The 15,026-nt window shown below is 43.5% G+C and overlaps 2 protein-coding genes across 2 annotated transcripts; one reads left to right on the plus strand and one right to left on the minus strand.

The window, feature by feature from the left end:
* The first annotated feature begins 2,263 nt into the window (after positions 1-2,263).
* hdc (histidine decarboxylase) lies at positions 2,264-6,978 on the plus strand. Its single transcript, XM_086140011.1, has 12 exons — positions 2,264-2,298; positions 2,418-2,590; positions 2,687-2,800; positions 2,881-3,003; positions 3,081-3,218; positions 3,289-3,432; positions 4,542-4,608; positions 4,710-4,872; positions 4,947-5,037; positions 5,111-5,209; positions 5,438-5,539; positions 6,029-6,978. The coding sequence occupies exons 1-12, from the start codon at positions 2,271-2,273 to the stop codon at positions 6,785-6,787; spliced, it is 2,001 nt and encodes a 666-aa protein (XP_085996137.1). The 5' UTR covers positions 2,264-2,270; the 3' UTR covers positions 6,788-6,978.
* An 83-nt stretch (positions 6,979-7,061) lies between these two features.
* Positions 7,062-14,306, minus strand: LOC147235904 (long-chain fatty acid transport protein 2-like). The gene is made up of 10 exons (XM_086144261.1): positions 13,724-14,306; positions 11,601-11,810; positions 11,298-11,456; positions 10,969-11,093; positions 10,682-10,876; positions 9,570-9,660; positions 9,292-9,490; positions 8,649-8,746; positions 7,546-7,676; positions 7,062-7,466 (listed from the first exon to the last, which is right to left on the minus strand). Exons 1-10 carry the CDS (start codon positions 14,196-14,198, stop codon positions 7,293-7,295), a joined length of 1,857 nt encoding a protein of 618 aa, XP_086000387.1. The 5' UTR covers positions 14,199-14,306; the 3' UTR covers positions 7,062-7,292.
* Positions 14,307-15,026: the final 720 nt, after the last annotated feature.

Below are 15,026 nucleotides of genomic sequence, written 5' to 3' on the forward strand. Positions count from 1 at the left end.
TGAAGCACTTCTGTCATCCACATTTGTCCACGGATTGCAAAGAAACTGAATTAATTTTGAAATAAATGTATTTATAAATCAACTCTCCCATACATGTAGAACTAGACTCCACGGTGTAGATTTCAAAACGTAATTTCTGCAAATCTGCATAAAAAGAATAAACACCAGGGCCCACATTTTATTTCAAATGAAAAAAATAAAAATCTAAAAGTTTTCAACAGATTTTCCATTATTTTTCTGGATTCAGTGGATCTTGGAGCACAAAATCTCATAAACTCCACTACCTGGTTTTGTCATTTGTCAAATTGCAAAAGCAGTAAATCTATTTGCATGTAAAAGCAACACAGGAATTGCAAACTACAAAAAAGAAACTCATTTGAAATCAAAATATTAGATTAAACTATGCACACATACAGGGACAATTCAGGTTTTGCATCCAGAGGTTATTAAGTTGCACATAAGATGGTAAACATAGTTACGCCAGCGATACTTCTGAACCTACTATGTAAATATAGACATATTGGACCATTTTTGAATGGTCTCCAACATCCGATGGTGCTTTTGTTGGTCTGGCTGAATCCCTCCGGTGTCATGAAGTGATTATCTTTATCTGATCATTGCCCTTCTTGTGAGCCACAGACATCGGGATGACTCCGACCGCTGGTGTCGTTTGGAGCGGCGGGGTGGGCTGGGCTGCCGGACAAGAGCTGGCAAATGTCAAGAACAATCAGCGGGTAAACAGCTCAGTGTGTGACCAGTCCAGGTGCTTCTTCGGCTTTTGTTGGAATTTCAAAAGGCAGCGATAAGCTGAGCTCCACCTCGTCGTCCCAATACCCAATACTGTGTGCAGGCTCATTGTTTCATTTTCATTTATTTATGCAGAGTCAACATCCAGAACCAATTTGGCTCTGCTCTATCAGGCGTCCTCTACCTTGTAATTCGGGTTAAAACCGAAGGGTGGAAATGCCAACTGTATCCAGTCATATGTCTTTTTGTAGTTACGCGACACTTGTTTGTCGCAGTGGAATTCAGTTACAACATGACGGTTTTCTCTCTCAAAATTGGTCCCGAACATCTCGCACGGCTTCAATACTCGGCCTGATCGCAAAGCACGGAAACATCAGCCAAATTTTTGTTCGAATATTACAGGATCAAGTTCACGATCGCTGCGGGAGTCCATATCTATCATCTGTATTATTGCTGAAGACGCCCCCCAGAGGTTCAATACATTTCCATAAGAGATACAAGAGTCAATGCATATCCAAATACAGGGAAACATATTTCTACACTGTGCATGTGACAAAAAAACCTTTGAATCTTGAATCTTTAAGAGTGGAACATCATTATTCACATATGGCGATTTACTTTCAGTCATGAGAAAGAGGTTATTTTCCAGAGATGAAGATGTTGAGGTTCTCTTTGGGAGCGACGAGGAGGAGAATACAGAGAATAGGATTAGATAGAGAAGGTTGATTCGCTGTGGCGACCCCTGAAGAAAAACCCAAATCAAAGCATTGGATTATTTTTTGGATTATTCTGAACATTAACATGGATGTAGCTTTTGATCATCGAATTTCACATAGATAAAGGATAACCTCGCTACCTCACCCATTCACACATGTCATGACCTAACTCCGTGACTATTTTTATCCTCAGCCCATTCACATCCTGCTTGTTTTTCTTTATTTTTGTCATTGCTATTGTCACTGTTTATGTTCCTATCCTTGTTGTCGTTTTGGTTCTCTATTCTCACCCTTGCTGTTTTCTTTTTTCCAGTCTGTTGTCCATTCTTATCCTTGATGTTGTTGTTGCTGTTCACTCCTACTGCCTATTTGCTATCTTCTAATTGTTTATTTATATCCAGATTCATATTTATTGATACTATAACTTACACTGCTGTGACTAAGAATTTCCCCTATGGGGATAAATAGAGTTGATTTATTCTTATAATTGTTATATTTATAAGGACCATCCTGTGAGAGGAGAGGATAAATAAACTTTTATTTGCCAAACAAATGATGATGCTGTTAAAAGAAATTCTCCTGACACTATAATTACCCTAACATGTTCGAGTAATGACTGAAGTAGTGATGCCAAGGACTATTGACATGATAGATCGGACATTTGCGTCACCGGTTCGAGGCGTGTTCCTCAGTACGGTGTTTATATAGTTCTTTGATCTCGGCTGTTGGGCGCAGACGGCATCCCGGCGGCATCGTTCCACCTGTCGACAGCGAGTTTTTACACCGAAACCTCCTCTCTGGGCAAACATGCAGGCGGAGGAGTACAATCGCAGAGGTAATCGTGGCTCCTCCTGTACTAATTGATTCATCTTGCCCGCGTGGATGCTCCACTGCGCTCTGCTCCATTAACAGCATCACGCGGCGGCGATGTTAAAAACAGGTCTGACCGAACAGGTAAGGAGTTGGTGGACTACATCACGCAATACCTGGGCTCCATCAGGGAGAGACGGGTGATTCCAGATGTAAAACCAGGTTACATGAAGGAGCTTCTTCCCGACTCCGCGCCCACGGAGCCCGAGGACTGGGAGAGCATCTTCAACGACATCGAGAAGGTCATCATGCCGGGAGTAAGTCCCTGCCGCCGTCCGTAAAAGAGATCGGCAGAATCATGGTGGGATTGACTCTCAGCAGGAAGATGAGTGTTTTTTTGCGTAATTCTGCAGGTGGTCCACTGGCAGAGCCCTCACATGCACGCGTACTACCCCAGTTTGACCTCGTGGCCCTCGATGCTCGGGGACATGTTGGCCGATGCCATCAACTGTGTGGGATTCACCTGGGTAAGGGGCCAGAATGATCATTTCAGACAAGGACCTCCGACCGTCCTGATCATTGCTTTGTGATCGATGTCTTTGCGCAGGCCTCCAGTCCTGCGTGCACGGAGCTGGAAATGAATATGATGGACTGGCTCTGTAAAGCTCTGGGTCTCCCTTCCTTCTTCCTCCATTACCATCCTGACAGCAGAGGCGGGGGTATCCTCCAGGTGTGCCAGCTCAAACCGGTTTCGTCCTCCGACGCCAACACACCGCAGGACGCTCACCACCCCGTTTCTCTTGTCAGAGCACCGTCAGCGAAAGCACGTTGGTGGCCCTGCTGGCCGCCAGGAAAGACAAGATTCTGCAGGTGCGGTCCGAGCTCGACCAGGACTTGGACGACTCGGTTTTGAATTCCAGGCTGGTGGCTTACGCTTCGGATCAGGTCAGTCCCGGCTTCGCCGCTCAGACGGAGAAAAAGGAAAGAGAGCGAGGTGGTGTTTCTGCGTTCGCAGGCTCATTCCTCAGTTGAGAAGGCGGGACTGATATCGCTGGTGAAAATTCGATTCCTGCCCACCGACGAGCAGCTGTCTCTGAGAGGAGACACTTTGAAGCGAGCCGTACAAGAAGACACGAGGAGAGGACTGGTCCCTTTCCTGGTGCGTGCCTCGATATACCGCAATACTGAGCGCCATTTGGCTAAGCAACCATGCTAACTATTTAGCATTGCTGCAAATCACCGCTTGACACATCCGCATTCCACCTTAATCATTTAAAACAGCTTCCAAATGTCGTGAGTCTGCAGAAGCTGAACCGTGCAAGTTTCTCTGGCTGCTGACAACCAGCACGTTCTCCAAGAATCATGATAATATGATATTCAGCAGCCAGCTGCATTCGGTCCACTCAAAAGGTCATCATTTGTTTTTGCAAATAGATGTGGGTCTATTTTGGCACGCTCTGAACGTTTCAAAACCGATTAATCAACAAATACCAAACTGATTGCCTTCATGTTGTCGTCACTTTACTCATTCATTCATGCATCCATTCATCCATAGCTGTTTTAAATATATTTTCAGTTATTTTTTTAGGCTACTTTTTAACTTATAATGTTTATCTACTCACTGTATTTTCCAGACTGTCGAGCACACCTGAATATAAGCCGCACCGGCTAAAAATAAACAAATATATGTGTACATATATAGGCCACACTTGTTGATAAGCCGCAGGTGTCCACGTTGTAAAATTTACACCGACTTATTTTTAACTTTTAATTAAATACATAGGGTAACATCCACAAATACGTGTTGGAAATACTTTTTTTCTGAACAGTGCCTGTAACACAGTTCATGAAAAAGATTTAAAGACCGTCTTCTTCGATATCAGAATTGAACGGCCTCAGAATTTCAGTCATTTCATCGGTCCGATGTGACGAGGCTAAATGTTTTGGGATCCTATGACCACTGTCTGCTTGATGCGGTGTAAATTGAAAATTCCCCACCGTTACACAAATAAAAGGCATATTCTATTCTTTTCTATTCTAGTTTCTATTGTTGCAGCTTCAAATGTGATTGAAGGTCAAGCTCGATTTAGCTGCTGGTGCCATAATTGTGTAAAAAGGGCGATGCATTATATTAAAACATATTTAAAACACGCACAAAGACCTGGCAGTGGGGACATAAAACACGAAAAACATTTGGATTTGGTGTAAATTCATAAAATGCAGCTGTACGGAGGTGAATACTGACATGAATGTGTATTTCGTGTTTAGTTGTGCGCCACTTTGGGAACAACAGGAGTGTGTGCTTTTGATCAGCTCTCCGAACTGGGACCAGTGTGTACGTATGCGCTTTTATATTTTAACGTCTTCAGCGCCTCTTTTTTAACATTTTTTTTGGAAAACACAAATCTCTTACGATTGTTGAATCCATTTTCGCAGGTGAAGAAGAAGGACTTTGGCTTCACGTGGACGCCGCGTACGCCGGCTCGGCTTACTTCTGCCCCGAGTTGCGCTGGTCCCTCAAGGGCATCGACTTTGCCGACTCTTTCGTCTTCAACCCGTCCAAATGGATGATGGTCCACTTCGACTGCACCGCCTTTTGGTAATCCAGCGCGTCGAGGCCTACTTCAACTTTGAATCGCAATTGTGGAGTAAAACACTTTTGTTTTGCTTCAGGGTGAAGGATAAATATAAGCTCCAACAGACGTTCAGCGTTGACCCTGTTTACCTCAGGCACGAAAACTCACAAAAAGCGACCGACTTCATGGTATTAATGCCTTTACCGGAACTCAGTGTCAGTATCTCCCCTTTGCGTTTAACAACATCGTTTTTCTCCGCAGCACTGGCAGATTCCCCTCAGCCGCCGTTTCCGTTCTCTCAAGCTCTGGTTTGTCCTCCGCTCCTTCGGGCTGAAGAATCTCCAGGCTCACATCAGACATGTACGTACCGTTGTCGTCCAGATGATTTTGTGTTAAAATATCAAACGTCGAAAGAGACGAGAGCCTTCTTTCACAGTGTGTGTCGATGGCGGACAATTATTGGAGACCCTGGATTGTCCAAACGTGTGATTGACTGGGTGAACCCCGCCTTCCTTCGACGACAGCTGGGATAGACTCCATCCATGATGAATGAGTAAATAACGCAAACATTTGTTTTTGTGATTTCAGGGCATCGAGATGGCCAAGCTCCTAGAGGCTCAGATAAGAAGCGACCCGAATTTCGAGGTCCCCGCTAAGAGGCACCTCGGCCTGGTCGTCTTCTGTCTTAAAGTATGTGACGCAACCTTGACGTTGCCATTTAATTAACGATAAAATATCAGTCATCCAGGTCATGGTGAATCTTCTTGTCGTGTCAACTGGATTTGAATTTCTTCACTTGATCCGAGAGGCTTCTTCAATTCTAACCACCCGTGGGGATTTCTGAATACAACTGATTATATTCGGTAATAAACTCCCCACAGGTCATCAGAACTGAGGAAGCCTCTGGGATGAAGGGCGAAACGTCTTCAAGCGAAGAAATTCAAGTCCAATTGCCACGACAGGAAGATTTTGACAAGAATTCATCCGTGCATGGCGACGCAATTCTTAATGGCTAATGATTGTTGAGATTTATGAAGGTTTATAGTTGCGCCTTGTTCAAAGGTGAGTCGGTGAACTAGCTCGGCTAGTTTTATCGCGCACGGGCGAAGGACAGCCATGATCACAAACAGCTGTTATGTGTGCGGTGCTGAATATAAATTGAGCTTTATCTAATTCTAGGCAGGAAATGCCTTGACGCAGGAGCTGCTGAGGCGTTTGACCCGATCCGGCACCATGTACCTGATCCCCGCAGACATTTACACCAAACGTATCCTCCGATTCACAGTGACCTCACAGTACACCACCGCAGAAGACATCCTCAAAGACTGGGGAATCATCTCCAGAGTGGCTTCCACTCTGCTGGCCGAGACCCAGGCTCCAAACCGCGTAGCCCAGGGCAAGATAGTGCAAGATGAGGTGATAGGAAGAGCTGACGAAAACAAAGATGCGCCGTCAGGAGGGGCAGAGGATGCTGCCTCCAGGATGGATAGGTCTCAAGTGGAGCTGTGGATCGACAAGGCCTGGAACAGATCCAGGAGACCGATGCGCTCTCTTAGCTGCAACAGCGAGCCTCTGCCTTACAGTTACCTCTGCCCCCTCTTTAGCTACGACTCCGAAACAGACCCCGATAAAGACGAAGCGCTTGCCTTTACGATGGACCAAGGCTCGGCGGTCCAGATCAAACAGCTACCCTCAAATCTCCAGGGTAAACGGATCGTGAAGAAGCTAACAAAGTTCAACAGCGTGCCAAGCTTCTGCCACCAGTGGGTCCAGTGCGGCCGTTACCAGCCCTGCCCCGCCATCAAGGTTTCCCAGGGGCCTCAAACATTCTTGTCCTCCACCTGCAGAAGAGTGACTTGTATGTCTTCCTCACCGGTAGCCAACGCGACTCCCTCTCCTTCCCCGGTGGAAACTACCGGGGCGCCTACGCTCCTGTAAGGACCTTCGGGGCAGGTTACTGGAGTTAACCAATGGCTGGTCTTTACTGAAAAGAAAATCCGATTCCTCTAAGGAAAAAACTTTTTTTTTCTTTGAGCGGCTTGCTTATCTCCAATATTGATTATACTGCACGGCCCTCTGTTCGTCCATACAATAATTCAACTGTTAATAATCAAATTGTTTATGACTGATTATTAACTGTGACTGAGCATTTTTGCGGTGCCCTCGATTAAAGATCACCGACCGATTTAATAAACAGAGACTCGCTCGTGGCTATGTTTTCTGATCTGTTATGTTGGCTTCTTTTATTTGATCAAAAGCACCGAATGCCAAAAATGATTATCGTCAAAATATAATGATTATCACAAAAATATTTTCCAGTGAATCATTTTGCCTCATCAGGCTGCAGTAGCTTGGAGAAGGATTTTGAAATCACACGGAGCATCTGGAAACGATAAAAGTGTTTGTGGTCCACAGCCGATGGCAACGTTCAAAGCCTGATCGTTCAAAGCCTGATCGTCCCGTCTGCGATGGAGTCGTATATCTCCTGAGTCATGGGTACGTAGCCGTCGTTCTCCTCCAGGAAGAACATGGGCTCCTGAATGACAGCCGGGTTGAAACCTTCCTCTGCCAGCTTCCCCTTCAACTGCTTGTATGTCCCGGTCAACTGTAGCTCTTTCTGGAGGGATAAAGAGCGAGTCCTTACCGGCATCTAGCGACGACTTTTCTCCGGTTGTTTTTGGCGGGCCGAGCTTTACCTGGACGCGGATGAATCGCGGCCTCGCGTAGCTGGGGAGGTAGTTCTTGACGTGCTGACATGCAGCTTTGCCGTCGAAGGCCATGCTTTCCTTCAGGGTCACCGCCGCCATGCCGATCCTCCCCTCGTGTCCTGAAATGGCAAGCGAACAAGCGTTATTGCAAAGTAGGCGGATTCAAATGTCGATACACAACGCAGGCACAGATACACGGAGCAAACTTGCCAAAAAATTATTCAGGATTATTTCAAAAAGTGGGACAATTAGAAAATTATAGGACAATAACTTGTAACATGATGTTAAGGTTTAAACCTGGAACTCTTTGTTCTGCATCGCTGGACTTCTTGTTCTAACAAATTGGGGATCGTTTAGACGTTTAAACTTTATTTATTATATTTTCACCAGTTTATATATTATAATATATAATATAATACTTTTTTGTTGAGTGATAATTTTTAACGACTTGATATTTCAGGAATAAAATCCAGAAAAGAATGGACATTTCTATCTAATTTTGGTATTATACTTTGAGATGAGATGAAATGTACTTGAATGATCTCACAAGCTATAGAAGTTGTGTAAAAGTAAAAAGTATAATCTATAAAAAAAAAGCTCACCATATTTACCAATACATAGGAATAAATTATGAGCAATGTGAACACCACTAAAAATCATAACTGCTGTATATTTTTTTATTTTTGTTTTTTCGATAATTAAGTGTTTCATCTGCCCTGGGTTTTAACCATTTAATAATAAAAAAGGAAACTTCACCGAAAACACTTAAAGATCACAAATATTAATTGAGATTCAGCAATTCAAAGACCGAAAAATATCAGTATCAGAATGAACGATACCGGCCCCGTATTTACTTGGTATCAATCAATGCCAAAATATGCAAATATCGCAAAGTCACTTGGTTGTTGTGGTTGAATGTCTCTATCGTCCTGAGTTCTGGCGCCGTTACTGCAGGATGTTACGGTGCGTGGATTCGACGACGAATGATTAATGGGCTGGTTAAAGTCGAAAAAATCCCCCAAACAGACTTTCTGCATTTACAGATTTATCTTTATGTGTCCTACTGGACATGCTCTCTAGCGTGTCTTCACCTGGGACCTTCACACCGTAGACATTTGCCTCCTCAATGCAGTTGAACATGAGTAGAAGATCCACCACCTCCGTAGTTGCGACGTTTTCTCCTTTCCATCTGTGTTTAAATACAACGCACGCACTTAGTAAGCGGAATATAGGAATTACCGGTATATCCAGAGCATATATCACTCAGCGACAGTAATTTGATTACATTTCTTGTTTTTAGGCAGTCCGGAAAACAACGATGAACAAATTTCATGAACTCATGCTTCAACTTATACAGCAAATAATAACTACGATTTCTGAAAAATTTAATTCAAAATTTAATTTATGGATTGTATTTCATTTAACAGAATATATGCCATCCTGTTACGTCTATATCATTCCCTCTCACTGACACGTTTGAGCCATTTTTGGTCTCCAGTGAAGCTCCAGCATGTTTTTGTTTTTGCTATGAGGCGGACGCGCTAATCGCTTAGCAACCGTACTTCATTCCCCAACTACAGGACTTCAATAATCAAGTCTGAGAAGCTTAAATATGCATCTCCTGAGGGTAATACCACTCCTTGAAAGTCAACGTTCGAGTTTGACAAATTCATCACAAAACCAAAATAATATTTGCTTTATCAAGTCTATAAGCAGCTTGTTTGAATGGCAAACCTGAAAGTGTCTCCAATTCGGTCTTGGAAGTAGACGAAGCCTTCGCTATCGATCCTGAGCAGATCCCCGCTGTTAAAGTAGAGGTCTCCCTTTACAAAGACATCCCGTAACTTCTTCTTCTCCGTCTGTTGGTTGTTCTTGGCGTAGCCAACGAAAGGGGCCTTGTTGCTAATCTTAGCCACCAATAAACCCACCTCTCCTGCGAGGTGAGAAGAAGAGTTTGAAGACGATAAATCTGACTTGGGTGACTTGTTTTTGGGGGGAAGGAGTGGTTTCACCTCTGGGAACTTCAATGCAAAAACCCCGCGAGTCTTTGATGGGCTCCTCTTTCTCAGTGTCGTACTTTATGAGGGCGTAAGGAGTCCCCATCTGAAATATCGTGAAAGCACAAGATTGATGAAGCGGTCGTAAAATTACGAACTGAAGGAGTTACAACCTGTGTGAGAACTCTGTATGGCCGATCCAGACGGCTAATCCAAGCAAAAATTAAATAATCAGTCAAACTTGGAGGGTAAGACTTTCATTATTCTTTATCTGGCGCTGCCAGAATAGTCTTTTATTGTCATTGCATTTCAAAACACAACAAAATTGTAGTGCTGCTCCATGGTGTAGGACAGGGGTACCGGTCCGTGAAAAAAATCTTTCTTGATCCAAACGATAGTTTTTTCATTCGACCTTCTGGATCTCATTTTGAAAAACGACTTGTTTCAGCCTTTGCCATTTTCACACAACAACTAGCAAAAGCTAGCCCTTGAAAAAAAGAAGCTAGTAACAAAAGTTGCTGGAGAGTTTTTTCGGGAGGAAACAGTGAGACCACAGACGACTGCCAGCAAAAAGAAAGCTGCATTTGAAGAAAATATCAAGAATCCTACCTAAGTTACGGGTTCATCGCAACAGGTGATGCGTAAGCTCGGCACCTGCTATGCATTATTTGCGATGAACGGCTCGCTGATGAAGCTATGAAACCTTTAAAACTGTTTTGACACATTCAGAAAAAACACCTTGTGCTAAAAGATAAACTTTTTTTTTAAAGAAAAAAAGGTCAACTTGAAGAACAAAAGCGGTTAGAGGGTCACCATATTGTTGATATTATAGTGCAAAATTAATGTAATTGCCTAAAATAAAGTGTAATCGTTGAATTGAGATTTAATCTTGTGAACTAACAAAAGTTTTTATTCTAACCGGTGCACGGAAACATTTTTACGTCTAAAACTGCTCCCTGGTACAAAAAAAGTTGGGGACCACTGTTGTAGGGAATAAAAAAATCAGGGGAAGGTAAAATTCAACGATAAAATTATCAGTAATAAATTAAAAAAAAAAAAAAAACCGATGCAATAAATTCTGAAACCGGCTTTTTGAAAGTTGGCGCTACTACCGTTCCTAGATTCACCTTGTGGAGGAAGTGCTCCTTGCCGATGGCGCCGACTTTCCCAATGTAGTTGACGAAACCGATATTCCCCTCGGTCGCCCCGTAGCATTCGCAGATACGAATGTCCCCGAACCGCTGGTGGAAGTCCGCCCAGGTATCGGCCCGGATCCCGTTCCCCAGAGCCACTCTGACCTTGTGATCCCTGTCGTTGTCTCTCTGTGGGGAAGGGGGTTCGCGAGGGCAACGTGACGTCTCGACGCGTACATCCTGTCCGAGCGCGGCAAACGTTTCACGCGGCCGAGCTTCACCTTTGGCGCGTTGCAGAGGTAGCGCATTATCTCGCCGATGTACTGAATAACAGTCACGTTATACTTCCTGCAGTCGTTCCAGAAATGCGTGGCGGAGAATTTGCGCCTCAGAACCACCGTGATTCCTAGGAGTAAAAATACCCGTGTGTTAGTGATCAATAATCTCCCGTACACGTGAACTTTAGCCCTTTGAAAGACAAACAGTGGAGGTCAATTACCTGCTCGTGCGCTTTATATGAAACCAAGAAAAACAAAATGGATCCAGGCTTTTTCTGTGGCTCTGGGCGGCAATGAACGATTTCATTTCGGGAAAAAAAAAAACAACCCACCTCTCTCGATGCCGCCGCACAGCCCCATCAGGAAGGCGGCGCTGTGGTAAAGAGGCATGTGCACGTAGATGACGTCGTTGGAGTGCACGCCGGCGATGTACTGAATGAAAGACGCCATCCAGAGTCTCTCGTGACTGACAATGGCCGCCTTGGGAAGCCCTGCGAGAAGAGATGAGGTCAAGGATGGCCGTTATCTTAAAGTTCAGACATCCCCGGTTGTGAGTGTATTTCGGACGGACGTGCGTGCAGCAAAGAAAACCATCCGCGAGCAAATAACTTCAGACCAAGTTGTCTGGAACTCACCCGTGGTTCCTGAGGTGTAAATGTAGAGCGCGGGGCTCTTAATGGTGATGTTGGCCCTCAGCTGGGCGGACAACGGTTCGTCCGAAGCCTCCCGGATCTTGTCGGACAGGTTCTCGGCGCCTTCCAGCTCGCAGCCCTCGCCGAGAATGAACACGCGGACGCCCTCCTGCCGCAAAGTGGGCAGCACCTCCTCTACGGCCTCTCGGAGATCTAGGAGGCAAAAGAGACGGGTTGGTGCGGGTAGGAAACTGCGCATGAAGGTACGAATGCAAAAGAAAATTCAATATTTCTGATTGCAAACGCTCCGATGAAGTTCCCCACAGGATAGCGGTGTGGTTTATTGATATTGTGCTTATTTTTAAGATGTACTGTTAACGAACCGAACCCTAGAGGACAGCCTCAAAGAGCTGGCTCTCCGCAAACATCTTTTTCCGATTCCTACGAACAAAAAAAAACAAAACAAAAAAAAAAATGAAACATCTGTCCAAATACTTCTGAACGTTTCATCAATCTTTGGTGTTGCCGCAACAGCAACTAGCAAAGTTCCCCCTCTGACGCCATCTGGTCTGGGTCATTTAACAGAGGCCTGCAGGAAGCGTGGGGGGGTTCTGCGCAGGATCCTGGCTGCTCCCAGGATTGCGCAAGTTCTGCAGAGATTTCCGAAATCATGCGTTTTTTGTGGAATCTGAGGACGCCATTCTCCCAACTCGGGGGTTACTGCTCCAAATAACAACATATACAGTGTATCGGTCGCGTGAATGGTTGTATGTCTGTATGTGATGTGTGAATGAGAGAGTGAATGGTTTATTTTTCGACTTTTTTCGTGTTGTCCCTAAAGAGAAACAACATCCTCCTTTTCTCTCGCACCAACTAACTTCATGTCCTCTTTCTTTGCTTCTTTGAAACAATTTCCCAATCATTAATGTACATTTCATCATCTCATCCCTCCGTACATGATTCACCTCCTGCCTCCCGGTTCCAACCTCTGCATCCTTCTATCACTATCCCTCCCCCGCACACAGCCAAACCATCTCCGTCTGGCCGTTTTGATGTCATATCCAAAACATCTAACATGTGCCGTCGCTCTGATGGACTCATTCCTGATCCTATCCATCCTCTTCACTCCCAAAGAGAACATCAACACCTTCATCTCTGCATATATATGAATTCCAGAAGAGATGGAGTTCAATCATCCAGAGTTGGCCCATGCTCGAATGATCAAATAAAATTAAATTTTAAATTATTGAACTCATTACCTTGGCAACCCAAATGAATGTTGTCTTAAGAGTGTAAATATAGTGGCATTAAGTGCATTTTTACTTGAAGTGGAAAATGCAGCTAAGTAACAGAGCTATATATATTTTTAACTCCAGACTCAGTCTAATGATAAAAAAAAAAAAAATTTTTAAGAAAAATAATGAATTATCTTTGGAAAAAAATGAAAGGGCATCCAAAAGCAACAAAATAGCAACATAAAGTGCGTTATTACTCAAAATAGAAAAAGAAAAGTAACCAAGTAACAGAGCTATATATATTTTTAACTCCAGACTCAGTCTAATGATGAAAAAAAAATTAAAATTTAAAGAAAGAAGTAATGAATAATCTCTGGAAAAAAAAAAGAATGGGCATCTAAAAGTGACAAAACAGCAGCACAAAGTGCATTATTACTTGAAGTAGAAAAAGAAAAGGGGCCAAGTAACAGAGCTACATACATATATATATATATATATATATATATGTATATATATATATATTTACCTCCAGACTCAGTCTAATGATAAAAAAATCAAATTAAAGAAAAAAGTAATGAAAAAAAAACAATGAAAGGGCATCTAAAAGTGACAATATAAATAGCAGCACAAAGTGCATTATTACTTGAAGTAGAAAAATAAAAGTAGCCAAGAAACAGAGCTATATAAATTTTTAACCCCAGACTCAGAGTCTAATGATAAAAAAAAAAAAAAAAATCAAATGTTAAGAAAAATAATTAATTGTCTTTGAGAAAACAATGAAAGGGCATCTAAAAGTGACAAAACAACAGCATAAAATGCGTTATTACTTGAAGTGGAAAAAGAGTGACAGGCCCCCCGGGGGGTCCCGGAGGGGCCCCAGCGGCGACTCACCCGCCCCGGCCAGCAGCACCCGGGCCCCGCAGCAGGAGAAGCAGTGCAGCAGCGACTTGCCCCGGATGTTGCAGTTGAGCAGCGCCGCGGTACATCCCAGCTTGAAGAGACCGAGCCACAACCAGACGAACCCGGGCTCGTTGCCCATGTAGATGGCCACCGCTTCCCCCTCGCCCACCTGGCCCGCCAGGACCCGGGCCACCCGGTTGCTCTCCCGGTCCGCCTGGGCATAGGTGAAGCTGCGCTCCTCGAAGACGAGGAACGGCTTGTCAGGCTGCCGCCCCGCCCGCTCCAGGAAGCAGTCCAGCATGCTGAAGAACGGCCTCCGCTTCCAGAGCCGCCGCAGCCGCACGGCGACCCCCAGGGCGGCCGCGGCGTAGCGGAGGTCCTGCACCAGGTAGGGGTTTCTCAGGTAGAGCAGCAGCGGCAGGACGGCCGAGGCCGTGACGACGACGGACAGGACGTAGGAGATCATCGCGGTCGGTTCTGCGGGACACAGCGACGCTTTTACACTCAACGTGGACTTTGAGCATCAACTTTTAACCCACACCCTCCGCCGTGGGTGGAAATCCGTGGGAAGGACTCCGACACCAGCGCTGCAACAACAACAACAAAAATAATAACAACACTACTACTACCACTATTACGAACAACAATGATAATAATGGCACCATCAATACTACTACTACCACCACTAAAACTACTACTTCTACACCAAAATGATAATAAAAAAACTGCTACTGCCACTATTTATAACACTAAATAATTATAATAACAACACCAAAATAATGAAAAAACAGTATTGCTACTACTACTAATCAGAACAAATAGTTATGCTACCAACACAAAATAATGAAAAAATAGTATTAGTACTACTACATTACTTACCTCCTACCACTGCAAATAATAATAATAAATAATTATAGTAACACCAAAATAATAAAAAACAATATTACCACTACTACTACCACATTATACTTACTACTACTGCAAATAATAATAAATAATTATAACACCAAAATAATAAAAAAAACAATATTACAACTACTATAGCTACAACAACTACTACCACCACCAATAATAAATAATAATTATAATAATTATTTAATAATAACACCAAAACAATAAAAAAACAATATTACTACTACTACTATCAATAAATTATTATAAAGACAACACCAAAATGATAAAAAAAACAATATTACAACTACTACTACTATATTATACTTACTACTACTAATAAATAATTATAATAATCATTTAATAACAACACCAAAACAATAAAAACAATATTAGTACTACT

Source organism: Fistularia commersonii, chromosome 3 (assembly GCF_037954325.1).
Source record: "Fistularia commersonii isolate RoL2024-O1a breed Wild chromosome 3, RoL_Fcom_v1.0, whole genome shotgun sequence".
In the NCBI taxonomy this organism is placed as follows: Eukaryota; Metazoa; Chordata; class Actinopteri; order Syngnathiformes; family Fistulariidae; genus Fistularia; species Fistularia commersonii.

What these genes read in the sequence shown, in the direction of transcription:
- hdc (XM_086140011.1), top strand. Translation starts at nt 2,271, where the DNA reads ATGCAGGCGGAGGAGTACAATCGCAGAG. An exon ending in AGAAGGTCATCATGCCGGGA is followed by an intron (nt 2,591 to 2,686) that starts GTAAGTCCCTGC and finishes GTAATTCTGCAG; the next exon opens with GTGGTCCACTGGCAGAGCCC. An exon ending in TCCAGGCTCACATCAGACAT is followed by an intron (nt 5,210 to 5,437) that starts GTACGTACCGTT and finishes TTGTGATTTCAG; the next exon opens with GGCATCGAGATGGCCAAGCT.
- LOC147235904 (XM_086144261.1), bottom strand. Translation starts at nt 14,198, where the DNA reads ATGATCTCCTACGTCCTGTCCGTCGTCGTCACGGCCTCGGCCGTCCTG. An exon ending in ACCTCTGCAACGCGCCAAAG is followed by an intron (nt 10,877 to 10,968) that starts GTGAAGCTCGGC and finishes CCTTCCCCACAG; the next exon opens with AGAGACAACGACAGGGATCA. An exon ending in AGGAGCACTTCCTCCACAAG is followed by an intron (nt 9,661 to 10,681) that starts GTGAATCTAGGA and finishes ACGATATTTCAG; the next exon opens with ATGGGGACTCCTTACGCCCT.